The sequence below is a fragment of the Glycine max genome, chromosome 18 (genome assembly GCF_000004515.6).
Source record: "Glycine max cultivar Williams 82 chromosome 18, Glycine_max_v4.0, whole genome shotgun sequence".
NCBI classification, from domain to species: domain Eukaryota; kingdom Viridiplantae; phylum Streptophyta; class Magnoliopsida; order Fabales; family Fabaceae; genus Glycine; species Glycine max.
The window spans coordinates 4896923-4923196 of record NC_038254.2 but is presented as its reverse complement, the minus strand read 5'-3'; the positions used below and the strand labels follow the sequence as shown (position 1 = coordinate 4923196).

The 26274-nt window shown below is 31.1% G+C and overlaps 3 protein-coding genes and 1 pseudogene across 3 annotated transcripts; 1 reads left to right on the top strand and 3 right to left on the bottom strand.

The window, feature by feature from the left end:
- Positions 1 to 2647: 2647 nt before the first annotated feature.
- Positions 2648 to 6095, bottom strand: WRKY62 (WRKY transcription factor 62). Its single transcript, NM_001361407.1, has 5 exons — positions 5668 to 6095; positions 4926 to 5114; positions 4247 to 4815; positions 4001 to 4162; positions 2648 to 3514 (listed from the first exon to the last, which is right to left on the bottom strand). The coding sequence occupies exons 1-5, from the start codon at positions 5938 to 5940 to the stop codon at positions 3079 to 3081; spliced, it is 1629 nt and encodes a 542-aa protein (NP_001348336.1). The 5' UTR covers positions 5941 to 6095; the 3' UTR covers positions 2648 to 3078.
- Positions 6096 to 12787: 6692 nt separating this feature from the next.
- LOC100803430 (wound-induced protein 1) lies at positions 12788 to 13569 on the top strand. Its single transcript, XM_003552880.4, has one exon. The coding sequence runs from the start codon at positions 12804 to 12806 to the stop codon at positions 13302 to 13304; it is 501 nt and encodes a 166-aa protein (XP_003552928.2). The 5' UTR covers positions 12788 to 12803; the 3' UTR covers positions 13305 to 13569.
- A 556-nt stretch (positions 13570 to 14125) lies between these two features.
- Positions 14126 to 15101, bottom strand: LOC102664858 (senescence associated gene 20). Its single transcript, XM_006602006.4, has one exon. The coding sequence runs from the start codon at positions 14755 to 14757 to the stop codon at positions 14266 to 14268; it is 492 nt and encodes a 163-aa protein (XP_006602069.1). The 5' UTR covers positions 14758 to 15101; the 3' UTR covers positions 14126 to 14265.
- A 3467-nt stretch (positions 15102 to 18568) lies between these two features.
- LOC100802898 (uncharacterized) lies at positions 18569 to 21156 on the bottom strand (annotated as a pseudogene).
- Positions 21157 to 26274: the final 5118 nt, after the last annotated feature.

Genomic DNA, 26274 nt, shown 5'->3' with positions numbered 1-26274 from the left:
ATGTACCCTCTACTTGTACCACAAAGGATGTATCCTCCAATGTGTTAAGACAAAGATCTCAGGCTGTTAAACCTTTGATACTTTGTGAATGAGGATACAAAAGAATTCTCAGGCGGTTAGTCCTTTGAATACTTTTGTATTAGGGAATGGGAAGAATCAAAAGAATTCTCAGACTGTGTAGTTTTGAATTCTTTGACAAGGGAGAAGGGAGACACAAAAGAATTCAGGCGGTTAATCCTTCGTTCTTTTGGAAAAGGGAGAAGAGAGACACAAAAAGAATTCAGGCGGTTAGTCCTTGGCGAATTTTTTTTGGCAAAGGAAGAAGAGAATGAAAAGATGAATAGCACAAGTTTTCAAGGTTTAGAAAACCAAAAAACTTCAGAAAGCTTTTGGTACAAAGAAGAAGAAGAAGTTCAAAGAAGAAGAAGAAGTTCAAAGAGATTCAAGGCTTGTAAAGGATTGTATGAAATAAGTGTAAAAGTATTGAATGAATGAATAAGTGTATAACAAAGCCTTGCTTTTATAGACTCTTCATGTCTGGTCAAGAAGACCATTTAGAAGAGTTATAACTTTTAGAAAAACTTAAAACCAATTTGAAAAAGTCAAAAACCTTTTGAAGAGTTACATCTTTTGATTTATTCAGAAACAATCACCGGTAATCGATTATCAAATCAGTGTAATCGATTACACAAAGCTTTTATGTAAAAGGATGTGACTCTTCACATTTGAATTTGAATTTCAACGTTCAAAGGCACTGGTAATCGATTACCAAAACATTATAATCGATTACAACTTTTTGAAATTAATTGAAACGTTGTAAATTCAATTTGAAAACTTTTTCAAAATAATTTTGCTACTGGTAATCGATTACAACAATCTGGTAATCGATTACCAGAGAGTAAAAATTCTTTGGTAAACATATTTTGAGAAAAATCATGTGCTATTCAATTTTTGAGAAAAACTTTTCATACTTATCTTGATTGAGCCTTCTCTTGATTCTTGAATCTTGAGTCTTGAATCTTGATCTTGATTCTTAAGATCTTGAACCTTGAATCTTGATTCTTGACTCTAAACTTTCTTCTTGATTTACTTGAGTTGTTCTTTGATTGATCTTTGATTCACTTGAGTTGTTCTTTGATTGATCTTTGAACTTTTTGTCATCACCTTTGTCATCATCTTTTGTTATCATCATTGTTATCATCAAAACACCTTTAAATCACCTTTGATTCACCATAAAACTTTGCTTCTACCTAATTTAGTATCACAACACATTAGTCAATAGCAGAAATTAATTGATATATATTCTAGCAATTAGCTTTTATATGATTGTCTGTATTCGTAATATTTTCATCAATTTCGAAAACCATTTTCATACAGACATATTGTTCTTAAAGTTGAAAGTAAGATTCCTTACTTTCAACCTCAAAAAAATAAATAAATAAATCATGGTACCTTTTTGAACCTAGCAGACAATTCATCGAACGACTAAGAGGGAAAGAAATAAATCCCTTATATATCCATCTAATCATGACTAATTAAGGTAAGAAATCATTACTAATTGCATGGAAATATTAGTCAATAGCAGAAATCATTACTAAATATTACAGTAAAAAAATACTAAATATTATTATAGAAAAATCATGCAAATATAATAATAATAATAAATTATATCAATGCTGTTTTTTTTATATAGTTTACATCTCTCTTTTTTTCATTTTTCATTTTAACGAAACATTGATAAATAATTGTTTAATATTTAAAACATTACATGACATACATCTATTGATGTATATAACTTCTATGCAACACATATAATTACATATTAATCGATATGTAAGAGGACCATCAAATTCGTGGATCAACGGATACCACGAGATTATTTTTAATTAACCAATTTTCTTGGATTCAAATATCGGGGAAGCCGATATGCAAGAGGGCATAAAGCATAAAATAGATAGAGCATATCACGATCCTGTTGCTGCCTTTAGTTTTCAATTGAATGACAATTACGACAAAATGTGAAAAAACACTTCAAACTTCATAGGAAGCAACATTAGTACTCAGCCTCGTAGCATTTTTTTGTTTTGCAAATTCATGTTTCTTAATTGTTATTGAAGAATTGGTAACTTGCACGTCATTAATTATAAGCTCATGCCTCGTAGGAACACTGCTCATTCTCAACGCTTTGCTCTGATCACCCCCAAAATCCTATGGTGGATCAGATGTCATGACCCCACTTGGATAGGATTGATCGATGACAGCTATTTGTTTAAAAGGAAAAAAAAAATTAAGTTGACGTTCACTAGCTACCTTACCTACCAAGTAATTAATTCTCAGCTCCCAATCTTTGACTGAGATATGTCCCTAATCAAATACTACAAAACCAGTGATAGCCACTTTATAGCTTCTCCAATCAGCTAAGCTATCTTTTCAAGATATTTTTTAATTTCCAGTAAGATTGGTAGGGACCAAAGGTACTCCACATTAAGTTTCTAATTAAGATGACAAGAGATAGCATAGCACCCGCAATAAATGTGAAATAATTGAAATCTAGTATGTCATACTATAATATAATACATAGCAGAAATAGTTTCAGACAGCACATTTCGTGTACAAATTAAGAGAAAGAATCCTGAAAATGAGTTTCTAGCTCCCAACTGAAGTCACACGATTACTAAAATAATGATAAAAAAATGTTTTTACAAACACCTGTAACATACAACAATGATTAAATATACAGTATACCATATACCAATCTGTGGGTGTGGAAATATACAATAACAATACAAAATTAAAAAAATGGATGAAACTTAAATGTAATTTTTTAAAGTATTTTTAGTGTTATTCTTCTGTTAGAATTAGAGTTTCACCTTAATAACTCATGTTGAATTCTAATGCAAATTTTTGTTACATAAATTATATAGGTGAATCTCTGACTCTAACTGACAAACAGAAATTAAAATACCTAAGTTATAAATAAATGGAATGAACCGGGTATCTTATTAGTCAAGTAAAATCCTAAACCAACCCCTTCCAAGAATTCCAACCATCCAAAACTATGCATAAGAAAATATTCTTTTAGCATAGGAAAGAGTCAAGAAACGAGTCATCTCCAGGCTCCTCTTTGGCTCTAGTGATGAAAACATTGTCAGATTGTTGATTCGTGTAAGACCCCATTAATGGATTTCCAAACCCTGAGAATCCAAAACTTCCTGATGAACTCTGCTGCATGTTGGGGTTGAAATGTGATGATGTCCTTTCTGGTGCTGCTGGTGGTCTAAGACTCTGAAGAGAATTGTTATTAGTGTATAGAGAAGTTGCTGCACTAGTGTTGTTTGTGGTATTGGTTATTGGCAATGATCTATTCATAGAGTTGTTGCCACTTCCACGTGCTGCAGGCACGTCATGGTTGTGTTTTCCCTCATAGGTTGTGATCACTGCCCTTAGGTCTTGTGAGGCTCTCTCTACGTGCTTCCTCACTGGACATCCAGGGAATGTGCACTTGTAGTAACTCCTATATATTCAAGTCACAAATTAATTAAAGACAAATTAGTAAGAAAGGACAATATGTGAATAGACATCACATGGTACAAAAGATTAATTAATTCGATTCCCACATGCACACGTGAGTGAAACCATGGTTGCCAAATTTGACCAAAGAAAGGAGTTTAAGACAATGCAAAAGCAAGGCAATTACAGGTGCATGCATGCTTTAGAATATATTCCAAGAAAGAGCCACTATTGCTAACGAACCTAATACGATATATGGTTAGATATTTTGATGGCACGTATCATGCATTTATGACGTGTGTTTACCACATTTGAATAGCTAGTCAAGTCAAGGAGAGTGTAATGATCGTTTATTTCTTTCTACTAGAATTAGAATTAAGGACTGATGGGATTCTTAATAAAAGTTTTAAAGTAGAACAACTTTATAAAAGTTGGATAATTACTTTTATCAATTAAAGAAAGAGATTAAAAAGTGCTTCTTTTTTTTTACCTTGGATTTGGATTTCCCTTGACCACTTTCTGCCCGTATTTCCTCCACCTGTATCCATCATCTAGAATATCGATGTCACTGGTTGTCTGAAACACAACTCTGGGTTCTCTCACTGTTCTACTTTCTATAGCTGGCATACCCTCATTTTCACCTTCTATTCTCCTGCAATAATATTAATGAAAAAAAGATTGATTAAAATACACTTTATTGAAGGGACTATAACGTAAAAAATAAAATTAAGCTCACCATCTTTTGGCATCAGGTTCATCATTATCAAACTCATCTCCTCCTGATTTAGTATGATCAAAATCATCATCTTCCATTGATATTGATGAGTTTTCAGGAGTGGCAACCGAATCCATTTGATGTGGTAGTTCATTAATGCCGCCATGATTTGAATGAGGAATTGCAAGTGATGAGGCAGACAATGAGTTCCTCTTCGCAGCTTGAGGCTTGGGATGGTTATGAGTGCCTTTGTAAACTATCTCAGTAATTTGTCCATCTAAGGATCTCTCAACTTTTTTCTTTGTTGGACAATTAGGGTATGTGCACTTGTAGTAGCTTCTTGGATTTTCACTTCCTTTCACTTGCTTTTGTCCATATTTCCTCCAATTGTACCCATCATCTGATCTTCTGCTTAAGGTCTGAACTTGTGGTGGTTGGTAATTTTTATGATCTGATTGAAAACCATTCCTGTGGTTATTATTCTCAGAGTTGAAACTCTGCATCGCAGAAGTGGTTTCAGTTTTCACCATGCTCATACTCATTCTTGAGGCAAAACCATCTTGTTTAGCAATTTCTGGAAAACTCCATCCCTGTTGATTAACAAAAAAAGGTCAAAACATTGCTGACAAACTTATTCTGTAAATTAAGCATAGAATTTGCGTATTAGTGAAGCTTTTGTGCACTGAAATTGGTCACGCACGGTTTGAACTACGCCGGTTGAAGATTGAAATCCATTTGAAGATGGAAGAGGAGGGTGTGTTTGTGTTTGAAAGGAGAAACTTGAGAAGCTCTTGTCTTCTTCTTTGACATGCTGCTGGCTTTCCCCATAACTGCTCTTCCAGTTGAAGCCTTGACCAGCAAATGATCCAGTTGTTGGAGATGGCAAAACCTGAATTCACAAAAAAAAAAAACACACACACACACATGTGCATACCCATTAGTCCAAATAATTACACGAAGTTATCATATGCAATATTCACAAAACACAAGCCACACAATATTAAAAAAAAGGTTAAATTAAACCACCAAAATGAAAAACCATGTTCAAAGGTAGATCATCACTCGTGTAACACTCAACACACCTTAACCAAACCAATGAAGATTTAAACATGCAAGATGAAATATATATAGCCTATTTGGTTCCATATTTCATGTGATTTTTCACGTTTATTAAGAAGTTAATAGTTACTACGTTTACTTATAAGAAACTAATAGTTATAACTTTTACATTAATTACAAACTGATTCTTTTTTACTTCTCAACAGGTTTCAAAACACGATAATAATCAAGTAGTCAACCAAAGTCTCACAAGAAAAAGAAAAGTTTTAGCATTTTTTTTTTCCATTAATTCTACTGGGACCCTTTGTTCAAGGACATAATATTGTGTAAGGAACCAAAAGCTAAAAGAAAAAAGAAAAAAAAATTGAACAAGGCTGACTTACGTTGGAAGAGTTAAGGAGAACTGGGGAGTCAAGTAGTTCAGCAAGGCTTAACCCATGAGGAATGTTAAAGTTAAAGTAAGAAGAAGGAGAAAATATTGGTGGAAGATGATGGCTAAGAGGGAGAGAAGGAGGGGGTGTGGACTTGAATTTCGGCACACCACCAGAAGAACCTGCTTGATCCGACGAGGACGACTTAAGATGAGGTCTTTCGGAAACTCCGAGGTTGTGGTCGGTGGTGGGAGAAGAAAGAAGGTCAGAGAAAGAAGTGATCATGAATATGGAATTGAGATAAAATTCTTCAGAGTTGTATGAGGCAAGAAGAGGCTTTGAAAGAAAAGCTAGTGAGATGAAAAATGGAAGGGTTTAATTTGGCATAATAACATGAAAGGGAATATCTAGAAAGAGAGAGGAAGAAAATGGTTACGTGTTGGATAACCAAGGATGAGAATTCAGAAGAGGGTTCTTCTAGGAAAGTATCCCAAGAAGAAAGTTGTGTATTTTAATTTTTAATTTTTAATTTTTATTACTACTGCTTGAAAGAAAAAAATATTAGTATAAAGTTTTTATATGGGTCAAAGTTGTGGGTTTGACCGGTTGGCGGCTCATGAAGAGATATGTTTGTTTTGTTTTGTGTGTTGTTATTGCTTTTGTGGAATTGCGTCTCTTGTCAATTGGCATGCCTTGGATTTGTGCAGTTATATGTCTTTGGCATTGAATTTTAATTAACTTTTGAGGATATTTTGTCTGTTGTGTACATGGCATTATGCCCAGTTGCCAACAGACCACAGTTTCCTTCTTCTTTTGTCAATGGCACAATATAGCTCTAATTGCAATCCTCCAAGACTTTTGGTGTTTTGGTCCTGAAGTTGATTTGCTAGATCATGTTTCTACAATCTATTGATGACATTAGTTTATTTTTACATTGATTTTTAGTATGCTCCTCTTTTGACATTTCATACATTATTACTTTTCCTTTTTTTTTTCAAAGAATAGTAATTAATAATATTTTAAAATATTAAAATAAAAGGTAACAAAAAATTCTTTAAAATTAACAAATAAAAGCATACAAAAATAGTAAATAGAACTAAAAAATTGAGTCAGATTAAAGTAAGAAAATGAGACGATCCCACTTGGCCCAAATTTCCTTTAGGCTTAGAATTAATGTCCCAGCCTAACTACATGCTAGATCAATTTGCCAAATCAACCCTAATTAAAAAAATTAAACATATTTAATATATAAAATTTTGAAAATATATAAATTTACAATAAAATATTTAATATGCCCAAATTTCCTAATTGATCCTTAAATTTTATCTATTCAATAAAATAAAGCAATTATTATTTATTATTAAAAATTTAAAGTACACATAAGAAAATGACAGTGCAAGTATATATATATATATATATTAAAAAAGGAAAACGTTAACGAATACATATTTTTTTTTATCAGTATCAAAATAGTTGGTTACGTATTTAAGCTATATCTTTTAAAGGGCAGAACAAAGACACAGAAGAGATTAATATTAGGAAAATGCTTAATAGTACAAAAACAAATTTGTATGCCATACACGAATTACGTGGCTCTTCTAATGTATTGTTATTTGTTTTAGCTTTCATTCACGTTGCCTCCTTCTGTGTTTTTGGTTTGTTTGGCCGCTTCGATCAATTTTTCTTTTGCAATCTCAATTCCTCTCGAAGACCCGATTTGACTCCATAAAACTTTCACTACTATTGATATGTGCTGCGTGTCTCACATACTTTTATCATCGTACAAGGAGAAATAAGAGAAGTGGTAGGATTATATTGATGCAATGGAATCAACAGCTACAAGTAATCTATTATGTTCCTCATGATTTTGTGACACCCAGTGATATCTGTTTCTTCATGCTTTGAAATTGAGATCTTGTGCCACCCAATGGTTTCGGTTGTATTTGTATACTAGAGGCTGTTAAGGCTTTGGTACTAGTTTGCGAAGATTTCCAAAAAAATAAAAATAAAAAACACACAACAGTTTGCGAGAACTTTGGACGATTAGCAGAACAGTATTAAAAATTTGTTATTTTATTTTTCATTTAGAATTTAATTTATTACTGTATTTCTTAAAATAATTACACAACATTTTCGTGCATTTCGTGCCATGAATCTTCGTATTATATAGCATTGTTCTTAATATTAAGGTTAAATTAGTTTGTAGGTCACGATATTACTATAAAATTTTTAATTAGTTTTTTATATTTTATTTTTTTAATTAGATTTTTATATTAATTTTAAATTTATAATCAGATTCTTATATTAATTTGTCATGATGAAAAATCTGTTAAACTTAATGAAATATTCTTTATATACACATGCGTATATGAAACTCTAAACCAATACACCTAATTAAGTTAATTACATTAGTGCATGTGAACCCGAAATGCCATGCTGCCTGTTTCGTCACTTGAGTTGGTAAAATGCTTGAAAATGAAGTGCCAGGTGGAATGGTTTCGCTTGCAGTAATGACCAAATGCTTACAAAACAAACCCCCTTAAAATATGTTTGAAAAGAAACTCACTCTAAAAAATAATTTGTAAATTAAACCCACTTTGATCAATTAGCCTTTGTTGAGAACTGAAATAAAATGTTTGGTTAGGTGAGATTAAAATGTTCATTTTTTTTAAAAAATAATTTAATTATACATCAACTAAATTGAAATATATATTAAAATTATCATTAAAAATCAAAATAATAAGATAATAATGTAGCTTGATTACTATTGGTTAAAAATTAACAATATCAAAACCCCATATCAAGGAGAACACAGTAAAAACTCTCTGTTATTTAAAACGAGAAAAAGATTATATAGGGTTTAATTTTTATGTATCAATAATGTAAATTTTTATATTATCAATCAATTAAAAACTAATTTGTTAATGAATTTTAAAATAATTATTAAAAAACAATAAACTTATTATATAACCATTAGAAAGCATAGTAATAGTAACTTTTAAAATTGTTATTACAAAATTAATAAATTTATCATATACTTTATTTATATTTATAATTAAATAACAATGCACTTATAAGAGTATAACCTATTTAATCCATTATATATGGATAAGTTGCATGCTATATTATTGAATACTTATCTCTTTTTTTCCCAAGTATATATCATGGCATTAGTTTGCCAATATGCCACTTAATAAGATCTAGAAACTGGAATTTCTTTGCCAATTCAGATTTAGAATATTCTCCAAAGGTGTGTCTGCTTAAGAAGTTAGCAACCAAACCAACTGACCTGGTTCTTTGTACAGATCGAAGAGACAAAAAGCAATAGCTTGGACACACGCACTCATATAATATTCACCAAAAACAAGTTGTTCTCATATATTCAATAATAATAACTCACATATATAAGGTTCACCAAAATCAGTTTGGTCTTAGATATTCAATAATAATAAAAAAATTGTTGATGATAGTATTGTTATGAAATAGTTTTATCAGATCGTAATTATTAATTTTCGTTAGGAAGCAACATACATAAGATAAGTATTTTTATCTTATTATTTATTTTATATTCTAATTTGATGATATTAATATTTATTTTAAGTTAGATCCATTAATTAAAAAGATTACCCTCAATATTATTCATGTAAAAAAATATTGAACGCATGAATTGAGTTAAACCTAAATGCAAAGATTCACCATAATACTGTTTGAAGTTCCAAAATTTTGAGCAGTTAAATAACAATATATATCAAAGTCTCTTTTACAATACCAAATAAAGAACAGCGCCATTATATAATACATTAATACCTGAATAATTAATCGAGATAGATTCAGATTCAGTATCAGTTATATTTAATTATGCATCATTACTATTTGGTCCTTTTTCTATTCTCTTAAAAAAATATAGGCTTTTTAATTACATAAAGCTCAACTATCTCTTTCGTTTTTTATTTGAAGGTATTGCTGCACCTAACTCAACAACAACTATAAATTAATCCATGCAAACTAAGATCATCGATCAATTTAAAACGTGGTTCAGATGTATAAAAAAAAAAAAATCAGTTTGAAATAGTAATAATCAGATAACTGTTAGTTCGTTCGTTTTTCTTTTTTTAGTTCGTACTGTTCTCGTGTGTTGGCAGAGTAGTCCATGAAATTGAGCACAAGCAGTCAAATTAGATGATGGATACATGCAAATTTCTTGCAGTTGAAAAATATACGGGTAATGATTTTATCTTTAGTAAATTAATTATACTGATATCCTGAAATCTTTTTAGATTGCACACAATATATTTTTTTCTGTCCTTGTATTAAATATTTTTTAATCATTTAAAATGTATTAAACTGACAACTTTTATACTATACTAACTTCCATAATTGTTTGGAAAATATTACATTTACAAAGGTTTAAAAAATTAAGGTATCTTATGTAATATGAGAAAATCTCAAGGATGGGAGTATAATTTATCCTTTCATCTTTTACCATTCTTTTTATTTAATTATATTCTTCTACTTCGTCTACTTCTATTTATATATTATTTAATATTATAATGTGTAGATTAAGAAAAATAATTAATCTTCTTTTCATTAAAACCATTTATATATGTTTTTAATGTGTTTCTATCTCTTTTACTTATCAAAATATTTTGATTCTAACCCTTTAATATATTTATGTTTTGTTTTAGTCTTCCTAAATTCAATTATTTTTTTAAAATCTCTATTATCATTCAATGATAAAGTGACATGTATCTAAATTTGTCACGTGATATCTATTTTTATTTAATATCTTTTTTATAAAGTAATAGAAAGATTATTAAGAGGGTGTTGTAAAAAAATATAACACTACTCTTTTCATTTGTGAATCTATAAACATATTCTAAGGAGACAAATGTTTAGAGCATAGAGAATACAAAATATATTTAATGTCTATTATATTGTTTAGTCATTTGAAATATTTTACAAAATGTATTTAATATTTTTTCGTGTCTAGGAACTCAATAGGTTTCAAGTATTAAAATTGTTTGACCTTTTCTCTTATAGTAGTGGATAGAATTTGTCATTTGAGAGTTAGGTGGAGTCCTCTTGACCGCCATCAAGTTTCTGGAAGAAGAGAACAAGTCAAAGGTAATATTCAGAGACACATAAATTACAGGGAACATTCTCTCCTGAAACGATTAAGTAGTCACTAGAATTAATTAAATACCATTTTGTGCCAAAAGAGATATATTAGTAGAACGTACCAAAAGGTGTTAGCTAAAACAAAGCACTAGAAAAGCCCCTACAACGTTGACTTTCTTGAGCTCAATCAAAGATTAAAAAAGTATTAATAAAGCGTGCGTTCGATCGTGGCATCATAAGTTTTGGGGTCCAATGACTTCTTCACACATATACTTAAGTTTTTGTAAAAAAACTTTTTAACACTATCAGAGTCTATCACCGTGAGGCTCTAGCTGACTCTATACGCCATTGAAAGACAATTATATTATAATCGATGCCATGTGAATTTACTCAACATTGGCAGCAACATATTCACTTTCGATTTTGTATGAAGATAAGCATTAGGGTGTTGTGAAGAGGGAAAAGAAGGGGATCGAGGTAGGAAAATGTAGTAGAAATTAGTCATTTTCCTTTTTTGGGTATCAAAAGAAGTGGAGAGGAAGTGTGGAAAGTATTTTATAGCTTGCCTAACAATTTAGAAAATAAAAACAGAAAATAACATATAATTGTTTTCATTTTTTTTTCTATATAACTTTTGAAAATATGAAATAAAGTGAAAATAAGGTTATTTTTAATTATAAGTAAAAATAAAAAATGATAAAAAAAATCCAAATTAAATGACACCCTTTACTATTCATTTCTGTAGTCTCCGGTTCAGGGTGCGCCAATTTATTTGGCATAAGACCGCAAGCAAAACAATAGATTATGATTGGGCCAAAGCGGCTCCAATTGCAGATCCGGACCCAGTTTCTACGAAGTGAAAAAGGCCCACAGGCCGATGGGGTGTTGCTAGGTGCACCCTGCACTTAAGAGAAAAAGATTGAAATACCTTTGATCGGTAAGTCTTTTAAGTTGATCTGTAAAAAGCTTACAGATTAACTTGATCTGTAAAAGACTTATGAATCATCCTCACGTACACTCATCACAAATACAAAGAAAGCACAAGAGTAGTTTTGATATTTTTTAAAAATACTGGGTGCACCTAACAACACCCCGCCGATGACCACCGTGACCCAACAAGAGTTGAGAGAACCTGCTTATAACTCACAAGCATGTAGAATACAACCTTATTTCAATTCCGAAACACAATATGGCATAATATGCATCCATAGCAAGAAAGAAACAAATGTGTTGATGGTAAAAAATTTGGGAGGACCATGGCCCCTCAGCTTTAAAGAAGCTCTACCCCTTATATATAAACCAGACGTATCTTTCAACAAAATTTTATTTGGATCAAATAAAATTATTATAAATAACAAAAGAGTATTTAAGGTAATTATAAATAACAAAAGAGTATTTAAGGTAATTGCATATTCAAAAATTGAATTTGGAGAGCCAATTGAGATTCTTTAGCCGTATATTGTCACCGCTTTTACACATGTCTTCTGCTTAAAAAAAAAAAACAAAACTCATGAGATTAAACTGAAACAGTCAGCCAAACGTGAAAGAATAAAATTATACTTCTATTTAGTATAGTCTTTGTAATTTGTTTTTTTTTTTTTAAGATAGTCTTTGTAGTTTGTTAACATCTTTGTGTTAATAACATACATAAACTTTTTTATAAAAACATTTTAATTATTAATTTAATTCTTACATTTTTCAAACTTATTATTTTAGTTCATATAGTTAATAATCTAAAATTTAATAAGTGAATTTTTTAGTTTAAATTTATATTTTAATTCTTAAAAAATTTTATCATTAAAATTTTTTTAACGACAAATATAAATTTGAGAAATTAAAAAATTCACTTATTAACTATAACAACTACAAAATATAAGTTTGAAAATTATATTAACTAAATAATTAATTAAACTTAAAAAAAAAACATATATAAACTATTCACATATAGCAACGAAATTGTCTATAACTGTAACCTAAATTCTGAGCATAAGCCTCTTATAAATAGCATGGGCTACAACCATTCTTTCACCATGAAGATCATCCCCGGCAGCAAGGCCGAGCCGGAGAAATTCTCCGGCACGGTCACGGAACACGAAAACCGCAACCGGGAGACGGTAAAATTGGTGTACAAGGCATTATTGCGTGATGCCGACACGGAGAAGCTTGCGAAGGTGGTGAGGGCAGAGTTGGAATGGTGGTACCACGGGCCTCCTCACTGCCAGCACATGATGAAAGTGTTGACCGGCGAGTCAACGACGGCGCAAAAGGCCTTCAAGTTTAGGCCTCGGAGGATCAGGGCCGTCGGTGACCGCGTGGTGGTTGAAGGGTGGGAGGGGGCGGGGGAGTACTGGGTGCACGTGTGGAGGTTCAAGCACGGGATCATTACTCAGCTGCGTGAGTACTTTAACACGTTGATCACGGTGGTGCATCGGGTTTCGGAGGACGGCGATGAGGCTCGCTTGTGGCGGAGCACCAACCGAGTTCGGGTTCGGGTTCACGGGTCGTTGCCGGATCTTGTGCTTTCCATTTGAATCATAAGTACCATGAGAAATGTTAGTAAAGTATTTTTTAATAAATAGTATGTTAGAAAAAAAAAATATATGTCACTTGCTATCACTATTTACGTATGTGATATAATCAGACAAGAACCTTGGATCATGATGGATGTGTTCTTAGTCAGTCACTTGTGGTGGGAGGAATTGGTTTGGAGCTGTAACTTCATGTATGCCGAAAAGTTTATGCAGTTTGCAGCATATAAATATCTTGATGATTTTATGTTTTGTTTCAACTAGCTTAACACCCAAGGCAATCTCACAATCTCTTCTCTCGTTTGATATTGTTATATTTTGTTTCAACTAGCTTAACAACACCACCACATTCCACAAGCGCGTGAATCAATTAGTATAGGATTGTACAAGTTTGATTAGAAGTTTTAGGTAACAATCTTAAATAGGCAATTGCGTTAATTATTTGAAAAAAAAATCTGTTATTCATAATATAACAAGATTACCTAACAAGATTACCCCCAATGCAAGAGCATGTGTTCAGAAAAAAAACACATTCCGCTAATTAACAATCTCATCTTTCGCTTGATATTGTTATGTTTCTGTATGAATAATAATATAATATATATAATTCTAGATTTCTAGTGCTACTTTAATAAAAGATACCTATTCGAGTATGTGTAAAGATGGCTGGCGTATACAATTGACAACATGAGTGCTAATAATCTAAATTCTAAAAAGCAGGCGATAGAATAAAAGATGATGATACGTTGTTAATATTTATATAAACACCCACTATTTCAACAGCCCCAAACCATAGCATAACATACAATTACTAAATGTCACAAAACCCACACAATTGCACAAAAACAAGCACACTCACAGTATAGACCCAATTACGTGCACATATATAAACTACGTGACATGCACCACTCACTATGTGGCATGGTGAACTTTTGAAACCCAACCACCATCTAATTCTAATACCCTAGATTGGCAGAATAAGTCCAGGCACAGATTCATCACAAAGCCTACTCTGCCAAATGCATTGACACTTGGAAGCATTTGGAAGCACTTGTTGTGATAAAAGAGTCACGGTCACGGAAGTGTTCACATACTCTTTGACCTGAGTTATGAGCCCATCAGCAGTGACGGTCCACGCGTGCACCCACCACACCAAATGGTCATCATCAAACCCTTCAGCAATTACCACTGGCCCAAAGCCCACCATGTGTTGTGGAACCAAAGCCTTTGAGGAGGGTGAGGAGCCCGTGAGCCAGGGGACCAAGTGGTGCCGATGGCATGGTGGGCCGTGGAACCACCACTCCAAGTCTTGGGTCACAAGCCCATGGAGCGTCTCGGGGTCTTTGGAGGTTAGGGCTTTGTATAACTCTGTGACCACTCTCGTGTTGCGTTCCACATATTCCTCCAAGCATTCTTGTGATTGTGAGTTAGCCAGCTCCGGAACACAAGTAAACATATACTAGGAATGGTTCTCGTAAGAGGTTTAGAAACTCGAAAATGAAAGAATCACACGTTTAAGACGTGAAAATTATAACTACTAGTTTCTAAAATTTAGAAAATTGCATTCAAAATGTGAAATCAAGCACGCTGAAAGTAGAGAGATTGTACTTGGTATTGCTTCTTTACTTTCAAATTAAGGAAGAAAGCTATGTATTTATGGAATCAATGTTGGTGGGAATGGAAGTGCATGCAGGGTGGAGGTTCTTATATAGTAGTGGACCTGCGATAAAATAAATTTAAAGGGTCAAGAATAGAGTCATCACATCAATTTTTTTTAGTGTTAACTCTCAGGTTTATAAGAAAAAAAAATCTTGAATAATTTAGAAGAAAATAATTAAAATCTAATAAAAAATTATTTCTATCAAATATTGAACTTAAAAATTATCTGAATGATTTAATCTTCATTTAAATATATTAATCACTTGTGACTGATTGTTTGATTCATCACATCAAACTTTGTCAATTCTAATTTTATGTACGCAATATTCCACTATTAAAGTTCTTTATTGTTTTGATTATTCAATTACTCCGAACGCATAACGTTATTGTTCATTCCCCTTCTTTGTCTTTTTATATTTGGTTGTTTTAGTTACTTAATAATACAACATATATATATTAATCTTCATTGTCCTAGCTTTGCCAATCATTCAAATTAAGTAGTTAGGTTAACCGTGGGATACATGGGTTAATTTTTTTTAATATTTGTTTTGTAATAACAATTAAATATGTAACATTATACAGTAAAATTTAAATAGGAATATTGTCACAATATTATACTCTATAAAAGGGTAAAAAAATACAAATTGTGCATATACATACTTGCCCACAACAACAAATCAAATTTTCTATTTTTCAACTACTATTATTACTAAGTCCATCAAAAAATGACCCCCCAAATACATAAAATGTCAAATACATACTTCCTCACTTTACATATGCACTATATGGCAACCAATATCTTTGTATTAACTTGTGTGATGTTTTAGAATTATAAATTCATTACATCCAAAAACTCTCCAATACATAATGTAACTTAACTTTGTGAACTATATTTATTGTCTATTACTAAAATTGGCTCATGGCACTTGCATCGCTACTCATTGCATCCCATAAAACTCTTTAGTAATATAAAGAAAACTAAAAAAATTAGCATTGACCTTTGATTAAAGGGAACATCTGAAAAAAACATAATCAAACATTTTAATATTGGAATCAAAGGGAACATCATCAAAATGTAATGCATATGGCTTGAATTTGCAAATCCATTTTGGCCTTCAAAATCTATTCTAAACAATACACCAAATTTAATTTCTTAAACTCGAACTTGTCAAAAAATAACTTCGAACCATTAATTAGATTATACTGGTCATGAACATTCTTAACACAATATTTGATTTTTTTTAAGACAAACAGATTTAGTAATTAATAACTATGACTCTTTGAGTATAAAAAACACTCAAACCCACAACAAGGAAAATATCTAGCACAATTTGAAATATTATATTAGCGATGTTATTTATAATTTTCTTTTTAACATATTGGTAGCAGCACTTAAGTAAGACAAAAAAAGATAAGTGAGCCGGTGAAGATTAACTTTTGACAACATCATCGCATTTAAATTTTAACGACATAGACTCATGTACATGTCACAAGCTCGTTATCACATTAGATATTATATTAATTTCCTGCAATATGGAAACGTGGGAACTGGGAAGATCCAATAAATGTTACTGCTTGGTAACTAGTCATCGTGTCATACTGATATTGGCTCATTGGTTCCTATGTTGTTTTTTGAAAATTTTAATGACCAAAATGATAATTATTAATTTATTAATTTTTATTAATAAAAATATTTGAATCAATAACATCTTTCTTTTTCTCTCTCTCTCTCTCTTCTTTCTTCCTTCAACCAATAAATAAACAACTTATATATCTCCATAGAACTCTAATTGGGCTGCGTGTGAACTTTAAGAGCGCGCCCGACAATGTAAAGTTAAAACGTTAAGAAACTTCTATATGAAAGAAATGCCTAAAACATCAAGCTAATTGCAGTTGCATAATGTATTTGGTGTATCAACAAACCTTAACTAACAGATAATTATTTTAGAGAAAAAGGATTATACATTCATAATATAAAAAAAATTATATAATCATTAAATCATAACTCATAATATGATTATTTACTTTTAAAATAATTATCTTAAAATAGTTTAAATATTAATTTATGATTAAATAATATTATAAAATTATTTTACATGCATGCAGTGCATAAACGTTAATCTTATTATTTTTATGAATAAAATATATTTTTTCTCTCTTTAAAAATTTTGAAGTTGGATTTCAATTTTTCTATTTTTGTGTTCATTTTTTATACCTCTAAAATATATCACTTTCAATCCTTGACCCAATCTAAACCACTTTATTGTTATTCAAACTATTTTGAAAATAAAAAATGATGAATTTTAAAATGAGAGAGAGAGAAAATTAAAGAGACATGCAAAACCTGAGCTTTAAATTTTTTAAAGCAACCCTCTTTTTTTTTTACTGAAAAAAGGGTAGTTTAAAAATTTTAACACAACCCTAAGCATATATTATATACATGTTACCCTTATTTTATTTATCATGCATCAATTATATTTTTTATTCTTTTTCATCCATTGTCATGGATAGATATTCAAAATTTCTAACTGAATTCCTTAACGTGCCTCCCAAAGGGACCTTTGGTTTTCATCAAGAGACGCCCAAGCCTTGAAGTGGAGGGCCAAGGATCATGAACTAGAGTTAAGCATGTGCTAAAATGAGACTAATGTGCTTTGTACTCTTTGAACAGCTGAAGGGAAAATGAATCAGAAGAGGCGTTTTGTTAACTTTTTACGTTTCAGTTTTTTTTTTAAAAAAAGTTAACATAACTCTTTAATGATTTAATATTTATATTACCTTTAAAGGATTTTGCTTCTTAGATGTTGAATTACTACTCTAAAATTAATAATTGTAATTGCTTCTGTAGTTTTATAAATATTCTCAGTTATCATTATAAACTAAACAGTACGTTAATCTTCGACAAAGTTTATATAGACAAAATATACATTTTCATCTTCCAACTCTGTTTTTTAATTTTCAAATATGTGATTTAACTTGATTTTCTTCAAATTTGTTCTATAATTTTATTTTTATTTTTCGCACAACATATTCCTTATTGTTAACGTGTTATTTCACTAAGTAAATGCAGTTGATACATAATTTTGTACTATATAGTTCTAACAAATTTTCATGTGACATATTATTGATTCTTTTTCCTAAATTTAAAAATGTAGTTGCATATTATATAGAAATTGACTGAGACTACATAATCTAAGATTATACAGTAATTTCTCGTGTTAAAAAATGTGGCGTTAGTATTTTTCTTTATCTAAACTAGCTGGTAGCAGCGTGATGTGATTAGAAATCAAGATTTTAACCTACCTAACGTATTAGTATTTTCTTATTCAAATAACCCAAGTTTGGCACTTGGCAATTGTCATTCCCAATCAAAACAAATTTTAATGCAAAACCAAATCCCCATTATTCTACATGCATGATTGGTGTCTTATATACGTACGTCATCCACCCATTTTGTGTGGCTCGAATTTATAGTTTGCAATTTGCACCAATATCACCGACATTAGGTATGTTTGGAGATAACATATAGTAAATGTAATTAAAAAGATCTTAATTATGCGTGATATTTTTTTAGTTTAATAGTGATGCCACTAAAATATAAAATAATTTTAGATTATTGTCACAACTTTGTTAACATTGTCATTTTGATTCTTTGACTTTGACTCAAAGAATTGAAACAATCGAATGCCTACTTGGACATTCCATGATGCTGAAATCCCAAGCATGTACCCTATACGCAAATATTAGCACAATATAGCTCAGGTCAATACCTCAATCAACATTATAATGAACGTAAAATTAATTAGTTGCTTTGACCTCTGAAAGTTGTTTTGGTCACAGAACAAAAATACACTAAAGTAGGCATTTTCCTTCCAGCTAGCCTAGCGAGCAGCTGATTCAGGAACATCTATTTAAGATATCACATAAATATATTTTGTACAAGATTTGAAGAAAATTATATCAAATGATCGTAATTAATATTTTCTTTTATTATGATTATTCATAAGTCACCTAATCCAAGTAATTTTGAATTTAGAAATACTTTGGGGAAAAAATAATGCACCTTTAAGTAGTTTCCATGCCATTTGTCTTGAAACATAATGAATAGCAATTCTTTCTAAGACGCGTCTAGTCACCACAGTAACATATGATGAATTTGAAACAAAATCAACTTAATTAGTTAGCTTCCAAATACTGTTATATAAAAGTAGATATAAAAACAATACGAGACTTCAAACTAAAGTAGAAATTATGGAACAAATATTTATATTACTTGGGCATTTTTTTTAATTTTCCAGAAAAATTTGAAGGACCAATATCTTGATTAATATATCATATATAGCATAAAGTTCCTTTAGAATCGAAAATATATATAAAAAAGTGATGTGAAGAAAATTAATCAAACTGGCGTTATCTATAATTGATTCGACTTGAATGAATTTGATAGGAACTTAGGTATTAATTAATGGTGTTTAAGTTTCTCATTGAGTAGTATGGGATGGTCGGTGAAGTGTTTAAGTGTTTAGTTCTCTCTGCTTAACCTTCAGCTTTTCTTAAGGAAGAGTTCTTTGAGTGCTTGGGTGCTTATCGGAATTAAACTAACTTCTTTGCTGTTTTTGTCGCATGACTATTGAAGGTTAAGAAAAAGAAACACAGACATGCGAGTCATATTTTATGAATATTTAATTTGACAGTCTAAGAAGTTTTTGTAATATCGAGTTGCATACAACATTTCATCGCCAATTATTCTAAGTTTCTAGCACCAAATTACAAATTAATGGCAGTTGCACATTATATTTGAACCAGTAATGAGAGGCATAAGATAAGGCTCACCTCAGGGATGATTTACAGTAATGACTTTTTGAAGGAAACACTCAAATTGCCACGAAGACCATCTTGTTTATCCTGTAGAAACTCTACATCATCTTGTTCCATCTTTGCACGAGGCTCCATAAGAGGCAAATAGAACATCAGAAATAACGTCAATGTAATTATTGTAAATGACTTTAATTCAAAAGCAGAAAACATTGGTTTAGGCTTGATGTTTTAATGCTTGGTGCTATATTTTTTAGAATCATGGTAAAAATATTTCCCAGGTACACTTCCTATACTAGGAATGAAATCTTCAGACATTGTTGCTCCAGCTTCATAATAAGCAATTGGTGGCCTGAAACTGAAGTTTTGTGGTTATAGTGTCATTATAAACTCAATATTAACCAAATAAGTAAAAATTATAGGGTAAAAAGTAAGAAAAAATGCATAATTCAAGTGAGGAATAATTTTAACATTCTTTTTTCTTACTCCTTATATATCTTTGTCAACATTGCATATTTTGTAGACTTTGTAAAATAATATAGGGGTATTCACGAGTAAATGTCACCCACGAATTTGAATTGATTTAAATAAATTTAAATAATTTGAGTTGGATATTATTTTTGTATGAATCAAACCTGATTCAATCCATTTAAACTGGTTGAATTTTGGGTTAGATCACGATTTTAATATTTCAATCCACTAATCTGATCTATTGACTCGTTAATTTGTATTAATTTATTATTATTTGTTTATTTTTATATATAACATATATAATATATATTTTTAAATTTTAAAAATAATTACTATTATGCTTCAAATGTTGTGGTTCAAATCTATTGTAGTAAAGTTGGTTGTAGAATATTTATTATATTTTTTAATTTGTTTCAAACTATTTTAAATTTGTCAAATGTAATAGTTTTAGTTTTTGGAATTTTTTGCCTTGGTGGTGTGATACTTGTCAAATTATATCTTAATTTTTAAATTATATTTAACATAATATGTTAGCATATATGATAATAACGTGATTTTTTCCTTCACTATTTGATACTTGTAACAATTATACATACTAAATTTTGTATTCCATTTAATAAAGATTTTAGCTTATAAAAAATATTGAATTGTAAAAGATAACACGCAAATTTAAATATTTTGACCCATTGAGTCAACCTAATCCAAACGATTTACAAATAAGTTGATTTGAATTGGATTATTAATTTTTTTTCTTGAAAAACTAATTAAAACTAATCCATTTAAATTTGATTGGATTAGATCATAAATTTAATCAAACTCACTCGCATAATTTCCAAGATAATGATAAGGATGCATCCTTAAAATTTAAACTGCAAAATCACAATATATATATAAAAACTACACACTCCATCTTCCACAACATTCACTATAACATCAACAATTCAACATTATAGTGCATAATAATTTGCATACGTGACTTTTTTTGGGGAAAGAAAACTAAAAAGCTGAACAGATGAGTGCAGAGAAAGGATAAAAACACTTACTACTTACTTTCCAAACCAAATAGTTCTTATTAGACTTAAATTCATTTTTTATTCTTACAAATATATATCAATTTTTGCTTTTAATTTCTATATTTTTTAAAGCATTTTTTGTTTTGTTTATGATCTTTGTAATACCCAAATATTTTATTTATTGCCAGAATATCTATTACATAAAAACTTGTGTGATTCCATTTGGTGTTGCTACATTGGTAATGTTGGATTGTCTAGTGGTAACAACACCTTATAAAGCCACATAAGCATTCTTACAATGGATGGACAAAAAAGCACACGTTTAAATATTACATGATCATAAACACATAAATTATAGAGATCGCAATTAAATAAAAAGTGATATATTTGCCTGACAAAAAAAATATTTAAATATCCTAATTAAATCATGTAAAACACACAAATGATTAAAATAAATGCCAACAACTAGATTAAATTGTGTAGAGAAAAACTAGTGAAAGATCATACCAAAAAATGTCCTTTGAGGCAAAAGAGGTGGAGACACCAAAAGAGATATCGATTTTCTCAAACATCAATCACAACATTATATCAAAATAAAAAAAATCTACAAGAGCAAAGATCGACTAAAATGGTTCAATGGCAAAACTAATGTCACTTCAAATTTCTATAGGTTTGATTTAATTTTGTGAATAAATTCATTAGAGTTTCACATGCATTAAAATGATATTCACATTTTAGAATTATAAATCTTTTGTACGACCTAAATAACCATGAAGACTAAATTATGTAACAAATTCAAGCAACAATAGGATACCTTGGTATGGGGTTTGAGACACAAATGTTAATGAGGTTACAGTATCGCCAAAAATCAAAATGGGAGAGGCTAGCCAAGAGAAAGTTGGAACCAGTAAAATTTAAGGCAGAAGAGGAGTTAAAAGAGAGATAAGTGATAGCAGTTAACAAATGTGCTTGGTATGTACGAGGAACTATTTTTGTGGTTATTCAGATCTGTGATTTGTCTCTATTCAACTCGCACGAGGTCTTATACTTCGTTACTTTTTGCTGCAGTTAGTTTTTCTTCTTTTTTTTAAACAAAGTTTAAGGTGCAATTTAACCAAAATTTACAACCAAAATACGACGTGGAAGAATGTCAGGTTTTCACAATTGTAAATATGCACTTCATTTCACAATTTAAATGTAGTTAGTAATTAAGATGTTATTTTACCCAGAATTAGAATTTTTGACTTAAATTAAAATCAATTTTATTTGAATCGGATAAAATTATTATATATGATAAAATTCTCCCTCAAAATATTTAATACAAATGCATGTTTACGAATCAGAATTAGAGTTCGTTTTCGTAATCTATATTACTTTTTAATGCAAATTAGACCAAACTCTAATATTAATAAGAAAACAACACAAAAAACCTGAAAATTGCATATAATCTTTCTCTATTACTATGTTACCTTAGAGAGAGTTAACCTTTTTTCTTTTTTTCTTAAAAAAAAGTTGACAATTACTATTTATACTCCCCTTTTTCTTGTACACCTTTTGTAAAGAAATTTCCCATAAGACCCCAACACCCAACCCCCCCCCCCCCCCCCCCCAAAAAAAAAAAAAACTCTGCATTTGCAAACCTTTCGTATCAAAAAGTTTACTGAAAAAAATACAACAATAAGTAATAAAAAGAAAACAGAATGAACACCTAACCCCTAGACCATGCAAGAATAAAGAATGAACATCATCGTTTATATCTAACCAAATTTCATACCATATGTTTTGACATATATAGTTCCTTCCATTTGTTGCAACAGATCAGTTTTAGACCTGTTGTGGTCAGATATTGATGAAATAGGATCCAATGAATGAGATATGTAATTAGCAGTAAACTAATGCCCCCAAAATGTTTTCACAGGTTTCTTCTCGGCTTCAAATAAGATCAGTTAATAATTTTGACAAGGTTGGGTGAGTGTATATGCATAATATATCTCTCTAGGCTACACTAATTAAAAATTAGGAATAATTACTTGAATTTGGTGATACTACTGCGTATTTCTTACTTAACCTACAAGAGATTATAAACAGCATGACAAACCTCACAACGAAGCTCAACAATAATCCAAAGCCACCTTGACCATTATGCCGAAACCACTTCAGAGTTCAGACGTGCCCTTTTTGGTCACTTGGCAAAATATCACATCTCTAACACAGCACATATTGAACTAACTACTTAGCTCTCATAATTACATTCCAAAGATTAGTGTCAGAAAATTATTTTAGAAATTAATTTTTGGAGTGTATTATTGTATACAGAAAATAATTTTTAGAATATTTTCTCATTTCCAAAATAAATTTAAGAACTTAATTTTCAAAATCAGAAAATAAATTAAAAAACATAGAAGGAAAATGTATAAATAAAAAAGGAAGACTGCAAATGGTAAGTGTTGAATTCTATTTTTTTTTCTGTTAGTTTCTTTTCTATTAAAGTTAGTTAATTTTCTGTTATAGACATAGCCAGCTCTATATAAGCTGAGTTCCCTTTGTATTTGGTGCATTGATTGATAATGAGAAATGATGAGCACAATGCTTTTTCTCTTTCAAATCTATCTTTTCCTTCCAAATTTATATTTTCTGCATGGTATCAGTTGAAATTTTTTCTTCCACTGTGTCCTCGGCTCCTTCCTACAACCATAGTTGTTGTTTCGATTTCTGCATCTTGAATCGAAATTCTTCAAGCCTCCTCCTCAATCATGGCTGACAATGTTGTTGTCAATAATGCAACTTTTGCAAACTTGTTGAATCCCTATTATACTCATCCCAATGAGAATCCTGGTGTTGCTATTATTGCTCAGGTTCTCAATGGTGCCAATTACCACTCGTGGTCGCGTGCTATACTCCTTGCCTTGAAAACCAAGAAAAAGGTCCAATTTGTGGATGGTTCTTTGCCTCGCCCTACTCTTAATGATCCTAATTTCACTATATGGGATCATTGTAATACCTTGGTGGTTTCATGGCTTCATCATTCACTTGATCCAGATATCTTGCAAACCATTATGTGGATGGAGACTGCATCGGATATCTGGAACACTCTCAAGAAATGCTATTATCAAGGAGATGTGTTTTGCATTAGTGATTTACAAGAAGAAATCTATCTGCTTAAACAAGGTGATACTACCATCACTATTTACTTTACGAAATTGAAGGGTTTAATCCAAGAATTAGACAATTTTCGCCCTATTCCTTCCTGCACATGTGTTGTTGTTTGTGCTTGTGATCTCATTCCTGTTATTAAGAGTTACAGAGAAGGAGATTATGTGATTAGATTCTTAAGGGGCCTCAATGAACAATACTCTACAGTTAGATCCAACATAATGATGATGGACCCCCTCCTTGATTTAGATAAAGTTTTCTCTATCCTCATTCAACAAGAGAGGCAACTTGTTGTTCAGTTTGATGATTCTCTAGTTTTTGCTCAAGTGGATACTAGCCATGGTACTTATGGCAGAGGCAGAGGTCATTGAGGCCATACATCAGGTGGCAGAGGTCGAGGTAGAAGCTCCAAGATATTCTCTTATTGTAACAAAATAGGTCATATGGTAGATACCTGCTACAAGAAACACGGTTACCCTCCTCACTTGCATAGAGGAGGTGCTATCAACCAATACTCTATGGATGATCAAGAAATTGAAGATGATTTACAATCTCTTAGACATAAAAAGGTGTCTGTAGATGGTTCATCTGTAGCTTTCACACCAAAGCAACATAAGGCTCTTCTTTCCTTGTTGCAACAAACTTCTCAAGCCTCTCCCTTTCACACCACTAATCAGTTGGTTAGCTCTCATAAGAATGAGAATTCAGGTATTTTCTGTGCCACTCTTCATGCTTATAGTTCCAACATAAACTCTTGGGGTTTGGATAGTGGAGCTACTGATCATATGTGTTTTTCCCAAACTCAGTTTCAATGCCTTAAGCAAATTAGACCTATACTTGTTAAACTACCTGATGGATCTCAAATTCAAACCAATTTGGCAGGCACTATACATTTTAATGATCAACTTTACCTCACTGATGTCTTGTATATTCCTTCTTTCACATTCAACTTGATTTTAGTTTCAAGACTCATAGCTAATCTACATTGTAGTATGATTTTTCACCCTACTGGTTGTTCTATACAGGACAACTCCTCCTTGAGGACGATTGGAGCAGCTGAATTAAGTGTTGGCTTATACATCCTATCTTCATCACCAACTCAGTTGTCCTACACTTGTAAAATCAATACCATCCCTTTCAATAAATGCAATGTTTGGCATAATAGGTTAGGACATATCTCTCATGATAAGCTTGTCAAAATGACTAAACTGTACTCTTCCATTGACTGTACAAACTCAAGTAAACCTTGTGACACTTGTCATATTGCAAAACAAAAGTGGCTACCTTTTCCTGATAGCCTTATTGTTTACTCTTAATGTTTTGATTTGTTGCACATGGATATATGAGGTCCCTATGCTCATCCTTCATTACTTGGTCATAAATATTTTCTTACTATTGTTGATGACAAAAGCATATATACATGGATTATTTTTCTAAAATTAAAATCAGAAGTTTCAAATCATATCAAACACTTTATATCTATGGTTGAAACTCAGTTTTCTGTTAAATTTAAAAGCATTAGATCAGTCAATGGCCCTGAATTTGCCCCGAACAATTTCTATGGTTCCAAAGGCATTCTCCATCAAACTTCTTGTGTGGAGACACCCCAACAAAATGGGGTTGTAGAGAGAAAACATCAACATCTTCTTGTTGTGGCTAGAGCTTTACTTTTTCATGACAATTTACCTATTCTTTTTTGGACACAAGCTATCTCACAGGTTGTTCATATAATAAACAAATTGCCAACAAAATTTCTGAATCAGAAATCCCCACATAAAGTTCTGTTCAAATGCATCCGATCCATCACTACCCTAAAGGTTTTTGGTTGTTTATGTTATGCCTCAACACTCAAGGCTAACCAG

What these genes read in the sequence shown, in the direction of transcription:
- WRKY62 (NM_001361407.1), bottom strand. Translation starts at nt 5,940, where the DNA reads ATGATCACTTCTTTCTCTGACCTTCTTTCTTCTCCCACCACCGACCAC. An exon ending in TTCTCCTTAACTCTTCCAAC is followed by an intron (nt 5,115 to 5,667) that starts GTAAGTCAGCCT and finishes TTGTGAATTCAG; the next exon opens with GTTTTGCCATCTCCAACAAC. An exon ending in CAACCGGCGTAGTTCAAACC is followed by an intron (nt 4,816 to 4,925) that starts GTGCGTGACCAA and finishes GTTAATCAACAG; the next exon opens with GGATGGAGTTTTCCAGAAAT.
- LOC100803430 (XM_003552880.4), top strand. Translation starts at nt 12,804, where the DNA reads ATGAAGATCATCCCCGGCAGCAAGGCCGAGCCGGAGAAATTCTCCGGC.
- LOC102664858 (XM_006602006.4), bottom strand. Translation starts at nt 14,757, where the DNA reads ATGTTTACTTGTGTTCCGGAGCTGGCTAACTCACAATCACAAGAATGC.